Source organism: Argopecten irradians, chromosome 8, assembly GCF_041381155.1.
Source record: "Argopecten irradians isolate NY chromosome 8, Ai_NY, whole genome shotgun sequence".
In the NCBI taxonomy this organism is placed as follows: domain Eukaryota; kingdom Metazoa; phylum Mollusca; class Bivalvia; order Pectinida; family Pectinidae; genus Argopecten; species Argopecten irradians.
The window spans coordinates 13504665-13519136 of record NC_091141.1 but is presented as its reverse complement, the minus strand read 5'-3'; the positions used below and the strand labels follow the sequence as shown (position 1 = coordinate 13519136).

Below are 14472 nucleotides of genomic sequence, written 5' to 3'. Positions count from 1 at the left end.
AGTGTGTGGTTCAGTTATAATTCATTATACAGTTAAACCTGTCTATAAAGACCACCCAAAGGACAGTGTGTGGTGTCTATAACGACCACCCAAAGGACAGTTAAACCTGTCTATAAAGATCACCAAAAGGACAGAGGAAAAATGGTCTTTGAATAATTCATTATACAGTTAAACCTGTCTATAAAGACCACCCAAAGGACAGTTAAACCTGTCTATAACGACCACCCAAAGGACAGTTAAACCTGTCTATAAAGATCACCAAAAGGACAGAGGAAAAATGGTCTTTGAAGCCAAGTGATCTTCATACACAGATTAAATTGTGTTGAAATTGGTTATTTGTGATCCTAGAAAATGGTCTTATTAAGCAGGTGATCTTTATACAGAGGTGGTCTCTATGGCAGGTTCAACTGTAGTGCATTTGAAGGTTGTGTAAGGTGCTGACTGGTCTACATCTGATCACATTGTTATCTGTGATTGCAACAAATCATCATATTGCATCAATACCTGTCTATAATGTTGCACAAGAGTGCATTAGGATGTTTTATAATAGAACCAGTATCATAATAGTGTGGTGACTATAATGGGATATATGACCGAACCTTATTAACTCAAAGTTGGCAAACCAATTAATAACCATTCTCAAAGCAATCAAAATTATTCTGATATTAAACAGATGAAAAAACAAATACTCCAACCAAATCTGACTTAAGCAATTCTACATTTTATTAACGTGTATTTGAAAAGCTGAATAACACATTTGGTGATCAATGAATAAATACATAACATAATAAATATGTAACATAAAATATAAAATAACTTACAAAACCACTTTGGAACTTGAAGATTGTTTGCTTATGCAGGTTAAACTGGTTGTTTTGGGTTTTAAAATGTTTCATTTTTAACTTATTTTTTAATGAAACTCTCAGAACTGATACAATCCTTCAGTTTTGTTTTTGACAATGTTATATAGTAAAACAAAATACCAAGAATCCCACATAATCAATGCACTAAACCCATAATTTTGACAATACAATACTGAATTCAATAACAATAATGTAACCAGGATTCCTGTATACAAACTGTACATAAAAATGTTTATATCATCAGAGTGAAGTCACAATTACATATATAAAATTTACAAATAATATTCTATTTTTAGTTTTAATACATAAATTGATAATTTTACTTTGGATATATTATGCTTATTAATTGATAAAGCTCTGATATTTGCTAGTTTTGACATCTCTAAAATAGAAAACTTTTAATTTAGAATTCCCCTGTCCATTTTCTCCCCTCAAATTCTGATTCATGTACCTGGTACGTGGAAGACTGGTGGAAGTCTTGTTATATTATCTCCCTTAATTAAAAACATAATCCAGTGTACTTAAAATTTGAGAAAATTGAGGTGGGGTGGGATTGGAGGGGCTTACTTTTAAAAGTCACTAATTTACTCGTGGAAAAGATAACAAAGAAGCTACATGGTAATTATACTTTAGTCTGTATTTAATAAATATTTATTTATCCATGTGCTTGAAGATGGCCAAGAGGCCAAAAATTTGTAAAAGAAGAGACATTTGTATTATTTATATTGAATATTTTCTCCCTCTATAGGACAATTGTTTTGAAATAAATATATAGATTCAATATTCAAGGTGACCTTGACAATTGAGAGGGGGGGGGGGCTTATGGAGTTGAAGATGTTAATTATAAAATGTGGAATGTTTTTACTAAGGAATGTGTCACATTTTATTTACTTCCACCATGAAATAGGGAGGAGAATGTAGTAGTCATGTCTGTCTTATCTTATTCTCTCTCATTCTGTCATGTTTGTCCAGATTTCTTTTGGAGGTCGGGTGTTTATTTCTTTTCTACATTTCTAGGTCAAAATGTTAATACCCAAAGGACTGTTTCAACAGTAAATGGGGACCTTACAGCTGCTGAATTTCGTTTTTTATCTAAACAGATGTTCATGTAAACTTCATTTAGAGCAGAATTAAAATTGGTGACACTACACTGTATATGCCCATTTTATGGCAAGGCACAACAAATAAAGTATCTGGCTTTGATTTCTCGAAACAAAAGTGCATACTTAAGTCTGAACTTCAGTTTTTCTCCTTATGTGACTTAATATGTGAAAAAATCGACTTATATCAGTTTTTGACATACATTTGTTTCTAACTCAATTGACATATCACATTTATGCTGAATGAATTAAAATGACTGTCATTTTAAAAACGTGCAAAGTTGGCAAGCTTATACTTTAAATACATATTCATATTTTGAATCCTCATTTTGATGAATCAAACAAAAATATGACAGAAATGGTTGGACGGAGATATAGATATTTGGAATGTGTCTATAGATAACAGATAACGATAAATACTTGTATTTTATATGGCTGACGATGAACCAAAACCATCAAATAAAAACATGTACTGTAAATCAAATTGTTTTCGCATGCAAGTTACTTTCGCAACTTTGACAATACAAGTAAATTCGTGAAAGTTTATCTCCACAAATTATCATCTACATCATATTTATTGACAGAATTTTTCCATTCAATTCTTCAATCCACGAATGTTAATCTATTTAAACTTGTTTTGTTGTGAAATTCCGAAATTTATTAGCTACGAAAGAAAGTTGGTTTAAGTTTCAATGTAGCCAATAATATATCGCTAACTGATAAATTCAAAAGCTTTTATCAAAAGTCGCTTAAAACCACAAACAATTACGACATACAACATTTGGGCTAGGCTAGCCGCTTCTTTCTGTCTTATTAGACTAGAAATTGGACATACTTACCAAGAGCTTAGATCTAGAGATGACCATAAGTTTTAAAGCGCAAAATGCACATATTTTCAGAGAGATGATAGTATGCTTTTTGAACAAGGATTATGATGTGCATTTTGATTTCAAGAAAATCAATGACCAGAGGACGTCACACTGAAGAACTCCACATTTGGGCAATGAAGTCCATAAAGGCATATTGACTCAGTGTTTCAAAGAATGGAAACATGGAGTTGATATCAAACTCCACATGACCATGTATTAGCCAATGAGAATAGTGGAAAATCTGAGCATATTTACGTCAAAGCTGCAAATGTTATACATCTGCTATGCAATGTGACTTATTAGCGCATTTCTAATGTCAGTAGTGACTATTGTCACCACTCGTGCTGTAGATCCAATTAATATCAGCTAGCCAACAATTTTTGACATTTAGCAAAAAAACATTTTCCTTTAAATCTTGAAGATTTCAAAGGAGCAAATACACACAAACATACCCACATACACAATGGGCCTAATTCCTCTGTCTCTAACATATTCCTGAAGTCACTGTCAAAGTTTCTCTTGTAGCTATTCTAATATCTCCTCACTAGATTCCCCAATTGATCGCCTTACACCATGCAAGTTAATCATGGTTTCTGAGGAATAGCGTTGTACAATCAACTATAGGTATGCAATAATGCAAAAAAGCCTAACCTTGATATACCATACTGAAGTCTTCTTGCATTTGTGCACATCCTGATAACTTGGTCAAAATGAAACCCCAAAACAAGTCAAAACCTTTAGGAATATGTTAAGGAATCCTTGCTAACACATAATATCTTACTAAGTGCACATTATCTTATTAACTTAGTTGACTCCGTTTCTTGCCACCTCCCCAGCCGATACTTTTGTTGACTTCCTTCCTGCGCCAGGACATCTTCTCCTTCCCTCTTACCGATGGAGCCGAGCCTGTTTTGATGGGCGGTAATCGAGTGGAACCTGAAGTCAAAAAACATTTTAGTGATTACATACTAGGCAGCAAAATATCAAATTCCAGTTTAGCTTTTATCATTAAAATGGGCAGAATTAATCTTAATTCCTGAAAATTAAAATTTCAGGAGATTTAATGAATAAGATATATATAATAGTCTTTGTTTCAACTGAAATCTGAGCTGTGAGCTCTGCTATTGGACAGAAGGGATATTTTAACATTACATAAGATACATTACTTACTGGCATCAGATCCTGCAGAGAAACGGCGAGGGTTGTGTTGGACTGTATCACCATAGTAACTGGCACTGTCAACAGACTGAAGGTCCATCGCAGGACTCTGAAAAAATAAGATACATTAACTCTACACATTTCACGGTACCAGTCACTGTTAAAACAAAGTTTTGATGCAATGAAAGAATCAAATGTTTTCATTAGCATCAATAATCATTTTCTGCAAATTCTCTTGACATTAGTAACAGCCTGGGTCATTTAAGGATGTACAAGTTTCAGGAGATGGAGGAAAGCTCAAGTATCAGGAGGAAAACACTGACGAGCAGCAACTACCTGGCAACTGCCCAACATGTGATTTGAACTCAAATCCCACAGGCAGAGGATTTGTGGTAGTATGTTGTAAGATCTTAACCACTCAGTTACTATATACAGCCAAAGATACAGAAACCAACAATAGTTAAACAAAGGCTTGCATCATTATCTGTCCTGTAATAACTTATCACAAATAATAATATTTTAAGCTTTGACATTGGATGTGAATGCCCCTGGAAATGGTATGTGGCCAACACTTGTTTGACTATAAAAAGTTATAAGAAATCCTGATTACTAACCACCAGTCTGACGGGCCGCCCAGATGTCACATCAGAAGTCATCTTTGGTAGGTTCCCCTCACTACCATATATGTTTCTCAGGTTCTCACTGAAAATAACAAACAAATATTTGAACAAAAATTCTCATAAACAGGTAGTCACTTCTAATCTGTGACATATATACAGAATCACAGTAGATATAAATATTAGAATTATACACCATTTTATTAGTGTTATTAGTCTTATTATATAGGCTCATAACACTAAAGACTAGGAATCTTTTTTTTTTGTAATTTTTTTATTTTTCAAGTTTTCATTAGACATATATCATGACAAAACATATATAACACCGCACACATATACCCTCACTAAAGAGACTCACTCTCAAATCCACACACGCATAGCATAGTCATTATATTTTTATATTTGTATACACCTCCAACAGCCATTTACACTCACACATTCTTACTCACACGCATGTACACAGAATAGAAATATATATCAATCAAAGTACTGAAAGTACTGCTGCGGTAAAACTTCTGGATGATAGGAGTTGATTCGAGTGTTAAAGATTGATAAGTCAATGGTTATATTATCAGTATAACTGCAAATTGGAAAACGATCCAAAAAAAACAGGACTTAAACTAAGGCTGAAAAACTAATACAAATAATTGTTTTTTATTTGGTCGTAATAATTTATCACATTGATTTATTTTCTCACATTTTGTACAGGTCCAGTTATTCTAAATACACATAATGCATTTCAGTGCAGAACCTTCAATCAAAGAGGAAGTATTTATGTTGTCAAGTTTATATAAAGAAAAGTTTCAGCATTATGGTGACTTGTAATGTCAAATTAAATTGATTTTTTTTTTTTTTTTTGTTAAAAACTAAACAGGCATTCTTCAGATATCAAGAAAAAACTTACTGGTTATATTATATAAAATCTCATATAATGTTTAAGCGATACCGTACACGTATTTGACCTTTAATGACTAATATGAATGACATCAAGGATTTCCTTTTTAACAAAAATGTATCTAGCAAGTTTAAGAACACCATACTATCTATAAGTACAAAATTTAATGGTTGTCAGACCGTGTAACATATATAACTAACGTATATTGTCATAAAGGATGACTTTCATGCTTCATAACTTCACGAATACTACTTTGGCAACATATCAGGGAGAAAGAGGGGAAAGAGAGGGAAAGAGAGAAAAAAAATCTCTGTCAGCTATCAGCTGTTTACCGGTATATGCTTTATCAAGTTTCAAGTACATGAATGTATATATATTAACTAAAGAACTAAATAACCTGAGTTAATTAACTAAACGACATGTAAATGGCACGAAGGATGTTTTTTGTCAAAACATGTTAATATTTTTTCTCTATGTCTATCAAGTTTGTAGTACATTACAACATATATTCTAACAAACGGTAACGGCACGAGTTACCTAAATGACAGATATTGTCATCAGTGTCCTTTTCTAACTACAATTTGTAAATATCTTCTTTTTAAACATTATGGAAAGTTGTTCAGCAAAATTTGGAGCAAGGATAGGTCCAAAATTCGGATCGCAAATTCACTCAGAAATTTTACTTTGACATGATAATTTACTTTGAAATTTGACTATTGGTTCCAAAACTGTTTTCATAAGGCTTGAACATGATAATTTACTTTGAAATATGAATATTGGTAGAAAAACTGTTCTTATAAGGCTTGGTTCAAGAAAAACATAATTGTAGTATATGAATTAATGAAGGATAGTGACACGCTTACTTTTTACTGTTTTGATGAATTGATACAAATCTATCAGATTAGTACTAATTTTGTGGAATATCACGGTTTTAGTATCTGCTATCAGAGAATACCTGAATTAGGCTGACTCTGAAATATGTCAAATTTGTTTCCTACTTACATTAAATATTTCATATTGATCTGTACAATGTAATGAAAAAATAACATACTCCTACCGGGAGGAGAAGATGGGAAGACTTAATTAGTTCAGTCGAATCATTTGAAATGGGTTGATATTTCTAAAATTTCCTTTACAGTAACGAAAATTATAAGCTTCAGTGGTTTCAATATATATTATAGCAGATTCACTCAGCAATTTTACTTTGACATGATAATCTACTCTGAAAAAACATTGTGTTACAAATTATATAAGTACATTTGCCTAGTACAGAATAGTACGTACATGTATTACAATTTCATTTATATTTTAAAACACTTCCGAATTTTCATTTCATTTGCATAAACAACCAAACGATAAGATTTCGTTATAAAATGACACTTAATCCTCTAAACAATAGAACAGCCAACTCTAGATCACTGCTTATTGTTTTGATATTTTCCAAAAGAATTTATGATTTGTCCTTCCTTATATGTACATATTTTCTACTTGTCAAATTTTTGAAATTGATATTTATATATTATGTTTCTCTATACAATGTATTTGTCAAAGAGAACTAATAAAGAAACTTGATGTGGTCATGATCAATGTATCACACCTTCACGCTTGGCTGCACACTGCTACAGATACGAAGAGATGTATATATGGGGTGGTTATCTATCCTTTAATCTTTGAAATATTTTTCTCGAAAACCCAGCTCCCTACCGCTCCGAACCGCTGTAAATGAAAATGTGTATGAGCAAGGGACGTCAGAAACATTATATAACATGTGTTGAGAATATGTATAACAGTATTTACATTAAAACCTATCTATTAAAACCACCCAGTGGTCCGAGTAAAAGTGGTCTTAATAGCGAGGTGGTCTTAATTCTGAGGTGGACCAGGTTTCTTCTATGATCATGACGATCAAGAACAGAAACTCTGTATCCTAGCTGACCGGTACATAATATATATACAGTATTTTTGTTTCAAAATTGAAATTTTATGAAAAATGCAATATACATGTATATATAAATGTATATTATATATATATATTTTTTATTTTTTTGTTCAATTTTTTGCATTTAACACATTTACAAATACATGGGACATCAACATAAACTTGACATGACATATACATTACATTTATATAAAAAACATAAGAAACATAACATAGCATGCTGAGTATGTACTGTACGTGTGGGGAAAAAACCAGTTTGATATATTTTGGTTAAGATAAATTTGCAAATTACTATATTTGATCAATTAGTTTTGTCGGCCATTAGAATCTTAATCATATCATATTTTAATGCATGCGTATCTAATCAAAACCAATAATTTACAAATATTTTTTAAATATTGATAAATTAGGGACATATAATGACTATACCATTTATTTCTAGAGCATAGACATATTTTTTTAATTAAATAAAGTTAATGGTGTGTGCTTATTTAAATCTTAAACTGAATTTCACTGAAGTAATTGTTGACGATCTAAATGAAAATACTTTTTCTAGACATTACTTTCTATTATGTTTTAATTATAATTCAAATACATATCGTTAGTTTAATCAGAGTTTTAGATAGTTATTAAATTATCTATGTCTCTGGTTTAATTATCACATAGTATCACCTGAGGTAAATGAGAATCTATGTGTTTTAAAATTGGTATTGATCTGTGTAAATTATTATTAATATTTACGTAAATCGATTTTAATTACCCCGCCATGTGCAATGATTGGTCAAATAATAACTTACGATCACAATCGGTAAAGTGTTTGAAAGACTACTGTGCAATAGTCAAGCGTACTTTTAACTAATGCAAAACACCGATTGTTTACCGCAACAAAATAGATGACACATCTATTGAAATGAGATGATTGGCCTACGGTACTTCATAAATATCTGAAATAAGATCAATATATCTCATACATTAAAGAATTTTAATTCCATTGGCGTTACACGTATGAGAAAGAACTGCCTAAATCGTTCGATCTCACCACCAGAGCTATCGAAAGAACGTTGCATTACTTGTGGTTTCGATCACGTCAACTGCCAGTCACAAGTATGCAAATGATGGCAATTAACACTCTCCTAGTACAGGTAGATAATCTGATAATTAGGTTGACGGAAACAAAAGACTGACTGATGTACCTGCGGGTAGTTGTTGTTCACGGGTTGCTGCGTGCGGGAAGGTGAGGCACAGCGAGGTGTGAAGTCACATGCGCCTGTGGTCATAATCAAATGGTCAATTAGTGTTAATTTAGTGGTCTTTGGGACTATTAAAATTGGTCGTAAAAACAGAATACTGTAGCGGTGTGATTGTATTTCTGAAGAGAAAAAAAAATCGGAACTGAAAATAAGTGGCCGTAATAGTGGGATGTTCGTAATTTAGTGTATATGCTATACATGTCTATGTTTGGAATAAACTTTTGGAAAATAAAAATAAAATAAAACAAAAATAAATATAAAGACAAAATAAAGAATATTTTCAAGCATGGTGAATTAACAACAAATAAAAATATGAAATAAAAAAAAAATTAAATTAACCTGCCGACGAAAAGGGTTGAACCCGGGCCGTCAGCTTAGAAAGCTCAGGACTTACCACGACACCACTTGTACCTGTTGATTATCTTGGGAATATTATTAAGTTTCTAATGAAATGCAGTTCACTATATTTTCTTATTTTCTTCGCAATCCATTTAAAATGATATTGATGCTGCTGAATAAGTTTACAGAATGATTCTAAACTAGTTTATATTGTATCTGGGTGCAAATTACAACTACATATACCACAAATGTGTGGTTATTCAGTTTATTCTTCACGACACCAGCCGGGGGGGTAAAAAGCTAGTTCCGGAATTGCGATACCAATACTGGTAAAACCAAGTTTTACCGTTAAAATGTATATATCGTAATTACACATCAGCAGATGACCACATCTACACACAATTACATGCACAAAAACGTACACTCACACACATACATGTATTTCATACATAGGATTTCACATAGAAATATACATTCACATTGTTCTATTTTTATACACCAATATGTAACTATCTCACATACACACACACACTCACATTCACACACAGACATATACAATTAGAAACATGATTACAATAAAACATACTATGTCCAATAAATGCTACAAAGTTTAAACTTCACACACAAATAGTTATAGACCACTTAGAATATCTAATATACAAAGCATAATTATTTTAATATATTGAAAATAAGTGATGTAGATTTATGATTTTTTTGTACTTTTTGGGATATATAAATCATTGCATTATTGGACATAGTATGCGTATACCATTGATGAAAGAAAAAAAAAAAAAAAAAAACCAAAAAACAAAAATAAAATAAAACAAAAATCAGGACATGAATAAAGTCATTGTGTAGGAGAAAGAAATAGAAAGAAAAGAGAAGATTGGAATAAAAGAAAAATGAAGGGGAGGGGGGGTTTAAAAGTAGAGGGAGGGGGGGGGGGTGTTGGATGCACTGTGTATTATAATTTGGTTTAATGAAGGAACAGCATATTATTATAGATTATTGCAAAAAAATCAGGGTTGACATTGTAACATAATATAAAGACATGGTATGCATTTGACACACCGTAGGGCGGCCAGTATACATATCGCTAGACAAACAAACTGTTTACTATATACATAATATGTAATCTTTATGAGGGGCACCAATCAATCAAAAAATTTATTAAAGATCCAGTAAAGGTTTCCATTTTCTCCCATTCCATCTCAAACATTTTTATCTTATTTTCACTCTGATAAGATATATTATACTTTTGAACATTATAATTATCCTTAATATTATTAATTAAGGCATTTATACTCAATGATTTATAAAGACATCTTGTTTTGTACATATACATGTTTTGTTTAATAATTATCAATATTTCATTATCAACCTTACTACATTTTTGTTCAACAATTCCAAAGAGGAAAGTTTCTTTATTATAAGCAAATGGAATAAAAAGTACATCCAGCAAAGATTCAAATTGTTGTAATAATGTTTGAATCTCATTACACTCCCATAAACTGTGTATCATTGATTCATTCTCCAAATTACAAAAAGTACACAATGAACTAGGTATCAAATTGATCTTAAATAGAAATGTGTTTGTCACCAAAATATGGTGATTAATTCTTGCCTGAAACCATATAAGCTTTGAGTTATTAGTAACTGAAAAGGGCAATTTATGAATTTTTTTTCCATTTATCATCGTCAAAGTCAAACTCTCTATTCCATTTTGTAGTGCCAGTAGGCCTCGGTGGTGTTACTAACATACAATTATAAAAGTCTTTACACCCTCTTTTACTTTTAATGACCAACTCTAAATTTAATGGTATATTAGGAAGCGGTAATTTTTCTGTATCTTTAACAATATTTCTTAGATATTGTTTAATTGCCATTATCATTCCATGATATTATAAGAAATTACAGTTAACATTAAACTTTTGTGAAAAATCCTCAAATGCTAGGAAATTTAAGTTGTTAAAATCAGTATCCTTTGTAAGATCATTTATCATATAAATGCCTTTTAGGTACCAGCTCTGGAAGAAGACAAATTTCCTATTTATTTGAATTTCATTGTTGTACCAAAGTGGAGATTTAAGAAAATTTTCCTTTTTGTGCTGTTTCATATTTTCAGAATTATTTAGCAATTTCCAGGCTTTGAAAACATCTGTCCAAAATTTATTTTTACAGTTTAAAATACATGAATTCACATATTCTTCTCCACATTGATAAAATTTATTAAAATCAATATCTAGCTTCAATATGGATGTCCATTTACCAGATGCACTAGTTAATCTCCTTATCCACCCTAGCTTAAGGGAGTTGATAAAACATAACAAATCAATCATTTTAAAACCCCCATTTATATATTTCTGTACAACAACAGCCTTCTTAATTTGATGTCTATTACCATTCCTTAAAAGGTTATATATGATAGAATTTAACTGGGAAATGTATTTTTCTGAAGGATTCGGAAGGGTAATAAATAAATAGTTTAGTTGCGAAATCAAGAGTGATTTTATAATATGAATTTTTCCTATTGGAGTCAGATTTCTTCTTTTCCATGAGGTTATTATTGCCTTAAGCTTCACAATTTTCTTGTCAAAGTTCATTTTTGGTATCATATCTAAATCAACAGAGAAATCTATACCCAAGAAAGTGAAATTGTTCTTCCCCCATTGTAAATTTAGGTCCGGACGATATTCTGTGTTGCTATATTTGTAACTCCCTAACCAGATCACTTGTGTTTTATTAGTATTGATATTAAGACCAGAAATTTTGGCATAGTAACTTAATTCAGAGACTGACTCGCTTAGTGATGTCTCTGAACCATCTAATATAAGGCCAGTGTCATCTGCATATTGAACATTCAAAATAGGTATGTTATCAACTGGTAAATTTATGCCTGTAATTTTATCATTTGTTCTTATTCTTGCAGCGAGGACTTCGGCACAAAGTATAAAGATATATGGCGAGATTGGATCACCTTGACGGCATCCTCTTTTGATGTCAATTTTCTTAGAGATATTGCCGCCTTGATTAATTGAAGCATATGTATTACAAAGAAAAACTTTTATGCAATTTTGAATATCCTTTCCAAAATTAAAATATTTTAAAACTTATCAATAAAATCCCAAGAAACTGAATCGAAAGCTTTTTCAAAATCAATTAACATTAGCATACCAGGGATATCAGCATCATCTAAATATTTCATTATGTCATAAACTGTTCTAATATTTTCTCCTATATACCTTCCTGACAAAAAACCAGTCTGGTCTTCGCTTATTAACCTATCCAAAACTCTTTTTATTCTATTGGCTATAACACCAGATGCAATTTTATATATAATATTCAATAAAGTAATTGGTCTCCAATTTTTTAAAAACTGGCGCGGCTTATCTCCCTTTGGTATACATACAATAACACCATGTCTTTGTGTAACAGATAACTGACCAGAAGAAAATCCATAGTTTAAAGAGCGAACAATAAAGTTTCCAAGATTTTTCCAAAATTTTTTAAAAAATTCTGTAGTAAAACCATCCGACCCCGGACTCTTATTATTTTTCATACTATAGAGTGTTTTTCCTGCTTCTGTGTTATTAATATTTCCCTCTAACTTATGAGCCTCGGAGTTAGTTAGTTTTGGTACATTACAGTTATGTAGGTGTGTTTCTAAATCAACATTATCTACAACCCTATCTCTATACAAATTTTCATAAAAGTCACTAACCTCATTTAATATTTCAACCTGATCAGTGATAAATTCGCCATTTTCCTTCTGGATGTTAGGAATTATTTTAGAAGTAAAGTTTCTGTTTTCTAGGTTAAGAAAATAAGAAGTTGGTTTTTCTCCCTCATGAACCCATTTTGCTTTAGATCTAATGAGACTTCCTCTTATCCTTTTTGCTCTACTATCCTCTAAATCTTTCTTCAGACGAGTTAATTTTACAAGATCAATATTAGTTTCTGCTTCTAGTATCAAAATTTCCTTCTTTAACTTTTCTTCTTGTTGACTTCTTTGTTTTTTCTTGAATGATGCATAAGAGATAGATTTTCCTCTAATTTCCATTAGTTATGTTTCTAAGAATAATTGATCATTTATCATAAACTGTAAGTCATCCTCAGGAATGTTTTCAATTGTGTCAATATTATAAACAGGTAAACAATATTGTCGTTTTGTATCTTTGATGCAAGTTTTTACTATTTCAATATAAGATGTATCATTGAGTAGGGAATTATTTAATTTCCATAGTCCTTTTCCTTTCCTAAATTCATTTACTGACAGGGATATTATAGGGGTAGAATGATCAGATTTGTAGCCTGGTTCAATTTTTGATTTATTTACACTTGATAGCAAAGATTCAGAAACAAGAAAAAAGTCCAATCTGGCTTGTTTTACAGGATTAACCCTACGCCAAGTATATCGTCTAATATCAGGGTGGTGTTCTCTAAAAATATCAATAAGATTATTGTTTTCTATTATTTCAAGAACCTTATTCCTCGCTGCAGGATTATTTACATGTTTATAGTTACTATCATAGTCTACCGACGGGTTCAAAACAAGATTAAAATCACCACAAATTATAATATGGTCATTGTTAAAATCATGTATGGTTTCTTGTATTTACATCATAAAAATCTGGAGTATCTTGATTCGGGCCATAGAGTGATATTAGAGTTGTCCTTAACCCATCAATATTAATATCAAGCGCAAGAAAATTGCCATTTCTATCCTTTTTCTCTCTGTGTACCTTAGATTCAAAATTGTTATTTAGTAGGATGGCAACACCACGCGAGTTTGATTTAAAAGAGCTAAAGTACGCATTATATCCCCATTCATTTCTCAAAAAGTCTTCATGTTCCTGTGTGAAATGGGTATCTTGTAAACAAAAAAATACTGTATCTTTTATCTTTCAAATATGAGAAAACGTCTTTTCTTTTGAACTTCTGACCTAAACCCTGACAATTTGCTGATAGAACATTGATTTCATTCATAGGTTATGAGATAACCTGAAAAAAAATATATCAAACGAGAGAAAGCGGCAGTGACATCCAACATAGGGCAAGTAACGGAAACAAACGGGAGAGAAAGAATAAGAAGAAGAAAAAGGAAAATAAAGAAAACATGTAAAAAGTTTTCATTTAGGTCAAATCAATCAAAAGACAACCATTCAACTTACACGCCCAGTCTAGGAACAGTTGCATTGTGCGAATATATAGATTTCTAATATGCACTTCAGTACTTGCTATGAAATAAAACCGGAAATTGATAAAAACCGGAAGTACTATACTAAATGTAGACTATAATGCCTGTTGGTTTTGTCCGGAAAATAACATACCATGATCAGCCACTAATAAATGTGGTGAATTGTTATTTCAGTAATATCTTTATATATGTAACATAGAAATATGCAATACAGTTATAAGAATTAATAGAATAAACAGTATTTG

The 14472-nt window shown here is 31.4% G+C and overlaps 1 protein-coding gene across 1 annotated transcript in view; it reads right to left on the bottom strand.

The window, feature by feature from the left end:
* Positions 1-701: 701 nt before the first annotated feature.
* Positions 702-14472, bottom strand: part of LOC138329424 (leucine-rich repeat and IQ domain-containing protein 1-like) — a 49662-nt gene continuing 35891 nt past the window's right edge. The window contains exons 29-31 of the mRNA XM_069276418.1: positions 4605-4692; positions 4003-4099; positions 702-3768 (exon numbers count right to left, since the gene is read on the bottom strand). Coding sequence (XP_069132519.1) covers positions 3632-3768; positions 4003-4099; positions 4605-4692 — 322 coding nt within the window. The 3' untranslated portion in view covers positions 702-3631. The remainder of the gene's footprint in view (positions 3769-4002; positions 4100-4604; positions 4693-14472) is intronic.